Genomic DNA, 4,307 nt, shown 5'->3' on the forward strand with positions numbered 1-4,307 from the left:
TATATATATATATATATACGTACATACATACATACATACATACACATACACTTAAAATTTAAAGAATGAGGTACAAGAAAGAAACGGTTAAGAACTTCATTACATTAGCTTACAGCTGTTTTTGCAACAAGATGCAGTGAACTCATAGTTGAGTGCTTGAATAACACCCTATAGCTTCATCAGAGCCTCCAGTATGAGGTCACTCATCTACACATCTACAATCTCTATAGAAGAAACAGCTGTAAGCTAATGAAATTCATAACATAACCGTTCTTTTTCTTTTGTCATCTCATTTTCTTATAACTGTTCTATACTTGTCTAGCACTTCGTTCTGAAACATAAGTATATTGAGTTCTACATCAGGTTATTAGTCTCACAATGCCTTAGCGAAATATCAAAACACACACACACACACATAATATGCGTGTGTGTGTTTGTGCCTGTGGATGCGTGTGTGTGTGTATCCCCGCCTTCATATATCTGTATGCATATGCTTATTTGTTAAAGTAACGACCATCTTAGGTTTCTGTAAAATAAACATAAGCAGTGTGAAACGTGATACTTACTCGATGGTTCTTGTTTAATGTTCAATAAACCATTCATACTGTTAATCATCGTATTGGTTAACGTATTATTAGGTGAATCAGAGTACTTTCGCTTCTTGGAGACGCTGTTAGCTTGACTTAAATAGTTGGATAAACTGCAAATAAATATGTCAGTGTACATATATATGGATGGCTGTGTGGATGACTTAGCTTTGAAATGAAACAAATGTTATTATGTATTGTTAGGTGAATCAGGGTAATTTTTGTTGTTGTTGGAGGCAGCATTGGCTTGACTTAAATAGTTGGATAAACTGCTAATAAATATATTAATGTATATGGATATCTGTGTGAATAACGTATTGGCCTTGAAACGAAAGACTTGTGAGACCTCTTATGATTAGTATAAGGCCAGAAATTTTGTAGGTGAATGATACTGTGCAACAAAATTTTCTTTCTTTGTCTTTGTTCAGTAAGTGTTATTTCCTATTTGTTTCTATCCAGAAATCAAAGGAAATGATTTCTTCGGACATTACTTTCGTGACCTGGACATCAATGTTTTGAAACTGATCTATTTTCCATTCCATCTTCGACACATTCAACGCTGAATTGTTGAAGCAGAAATATCATTGTAGAAATATTCTGCTCAATACTACAGATTTGCTTGTCAGTTGCTTGACCATAACCGCTTAGTTGCTGACAATATGTGCATCTCTGATCATGAACAAGAGTAGTGGTGGAGCATCATAGCCATGTGTTGAAAGGGATTCTTTGGGATTTGAATAAATGAAACAAAAGCAGAGTTTGAAGGAAATATTAACGATTTTTCATACTTTCTAGGGGTAAGCAAATAGGAAATAACACTTGCTATCCAAGGATAAAAAACGTGTTACACAGTGTTATTAGTCAATTGAAATGTCACCAGTGTTTATTTTATCTACACTGGAAGAATGAAAGTCGAAGCTATTCTCGGGGAGATTTGAACCAAGAACGTAAATGTCTGCAATTTAAATACTGAGAGGAAATTTGTCCAACACTCTAACGATTCTACAAATCCATTGCCGTTCTGTGCGTTACTTTAGTATTAACTCTGAAATGGGTATTTGGCAATGACTGTAACTGGTCCTGGTTCATTTCAAAATAGGTGAAAAAGATATTGATAATTATAGTACCAAGATCAAATCCTTAGAAAGAAAAAAGAGTAAAAGGTGAAACAAGTTACGATATGTTTTGTACTGAGTATCGATCAGAAGTCGATAAAATAAAGTACTAGTCAGGTACTGGGATCAAATTAAATATACTCACAAAATATTTGTGAGTATTATTTTCAAGTAGTCTGTACTTAAAATATATGGTTAGCTTTGTCAACAGTCTGTGAGTCCCTTGATTAAGTGTACTTTATAATTAAGGCTTTGAATTTGGTCTGGAGAAATGAATTGCACAAAGGATTGTACCCATGTGGTCCCTAGAAACCAATGGGATCAATATGGTTGACGGCTTCAGGGAAACACACAGACAGAGATGGAGTCCCAGAAGTATGATATAATGGGGATGGAAAACTGGGTGAAATGTAATTAGTACGGGGGCCTGGAGTGAGTAGACGTAGCATGGGTGACAAGAAAAAGGAGAGGCGAGTGATTCTCGGCTGGTCCTGAGTGGAGGTGGTATAACATTAGCCAACTTCGAGCAATGGAAGCCTGTGAAAATACAAATGTAATACGAAAATACTTACTGTCCATAATGCATGAGTGATTGTTGCTGTTGTTGTTGCTGTTGCTGTTGTTGTTGTTGTGACTGTGGTTGTTGATTCATCAGAGAACAGTTCTGGGGGAGACCCGGGGGAACCGCTTGTATATTTGAGGACGAGATCAAAGCTTGTGTAGGGACAGAAGGATTTAGCTTCAGCGGGTCGTTACATAGATAAGAGCTGTAACCCAAGTTCCGAGTCCCACTGACGTTGCCATGAGAGACCAGATGCATGTTGCCGGATGGTCCTCTCACTGACGTGTTGCCACCCAAAGGAGGGTACATGTGTTGCTGAGGTGTTTGGGCTATACCATTACGGAGATCATGCGGTGGTCGTGATGGATGAGGTGAATGGTGTGGCTGCAAGTGAGGCACCACATTGGGGTTATTGAGGTTCTGTTGATGGTGACGCTGTTGCGGGTTGTTGTGAGGGTTGTGATGAGAAATGCCACCTGGAATATTATGTTTGGTATCTGTAAGCAAAACAGAAATGATTAACAATAACAGTAGAAACAGCTATACAACAAATCAACAACAATTATAGTATACACTGGCACTCCGTCGGTTACGACGACGAGGGTTCCAGTTGATCCGATCAACGGAACAGCTTGCTCTTGAAATTAATGTGCAAGTGGTTGAGCACTTCACAGTCACGTGTATCCTTAACGTAGTTCTCAGGGAGATTCAGTGTGACACTAATTTTTGCCAGCTGAGTGGACTGGAGTAACGTGAAATAAAGTGTCTAGCTCCAGGACACAACACACAGCCTGGAATTGAACTCACGACCTTGCGACCGTGAGCTGATTTCTCTAGTCACTAAGTCATATGCTTTCACAATAACAGTAGTCACAACAATAATAGCAAAAGTAACGACACCAACATCCCGTATGGAGTAAGACTGAATTGTCGATCTGGTTCATTTTGAACTTTGTAGAGAGTGTATAGTTGTTTGGAGATGAAGCTCAGAAAGAGAAGGCCTAGTCTTTGTCACAGGCAATTCTATTTCTTTTATCTCATGAGGGATCATATTTGTACACACATTTCAAAGCAACGAGTAAGCTCTTTGATATTTGGCTGTTATATTTGCTGATCCAGTGACACTTTAAATACAGAATATCTATTTTTAGTTATTCAAAGGAACGTAAGATAGACAAATGAAGGTGAATGAAAGAAAGATTTTTTTTTCTGTAGGATCAAAATAAGACTTAATGGTAAGTCATGATTTATTACTTTTAATATTTCTAGTAATTAATCTCAACAATGCAGCTCAGAACCCCCGTGCACGGATATTTGATAATGCAGGGATTAAGAAGATTTACAAGTACCTCTTAGTAAACCAGAACGTTTGTCATTTTAGGATATAACTAATATGGAAACAAATAGCAAACGAATGTCAAATTAGACATTTACTTTAAGACTGAAGTCATCTAAAATATTGATACTTGTTAGTAATACAGGACATGTATCGGATGTCGGTTTTCCACACACACACACACACACACACACACACACACACACACAAACACAAAGGGGTCCCAGGGACCCCCTAGGGGTCGGCGAGGGATTAAAGGGGGTCGATGATAGCCAAGGGGTCGGTGTGCGAAAGACCAGCTCACCCAGATTAACTACTCGAAATACTTAGTCAGTGCTATGCTCATCCCTCACATTGATGTTGTCAATTTCAATGAAAGATATTCCAGCAATATGATGCGTTTTTCACATTTTCTAACCGTGAAAACAATTTCATAAAAATTGAAAGTTTAATACTGTATATTCGTGCACGTAGTTTTAAATGTAAAAAGTGCGTCATTTTCAATAGAATTTCTTAATTTGTTGTACATGTAATTATTAGCTAGCATTTTAACTGCCGGCGTCAGTACCCGGTACGCATTCAAGGTATGATACAGTAGGGTAGGATATTAAGATATTTTAAATGAGGAGGTGGCTAAAGGGGGTTGATGGTCGAAAAAGTTTGGCGACTCCTGCGTTACTCCATACTTTTGTAGAGTACAAATTTAT

At 37.8% G+C, this 4,307-nt stretch overlaps 1 protein-coding gene across 1 annotated transcript in view; it reads right to left on the bottom strand.

Annotated features, from left to right (window-relative positions):
* LOC106880209 (myelin regulatory factor-like protein) overlaps window positions 1-4,307 on the bottom strand; it is a 138,197-nt gene that overhangs the window by 32,498 nt on the left and 101,392 nt on the right. Inside the window, exons 5-6 of the mRNA XM_014930066.2 lie at window positions 2,275-2,761; window positions 567-700 (exon numbers count right to left, since the gene is read on the bottom strand). Coding sequence (XP_014785552.1) covers window positions 567-700; window positions 2,275-2,761 — 621 coding nt within the window. The remainder of the gene's footprint in view (window positions 1-566; window positions 701-2,274; window positions 2,762-4,307) is intronic.

This window comes from Octopus bimaculoides, chromosome 7 (assembly GCF_001194135.2).
Source record: "Octopus bimaculoides isolate UCB-OBI-ISO-001 chromosome 7, ASM119413v2, whole genome shotgun sequence".
NCBI classification, from domain to species: domain Eukaryota; kingdom Metazoa; phylum Mollusca; class Cephalopoda; order Octopoda; family Octopodidae; genus Octopus; species Octopus bimaculoides.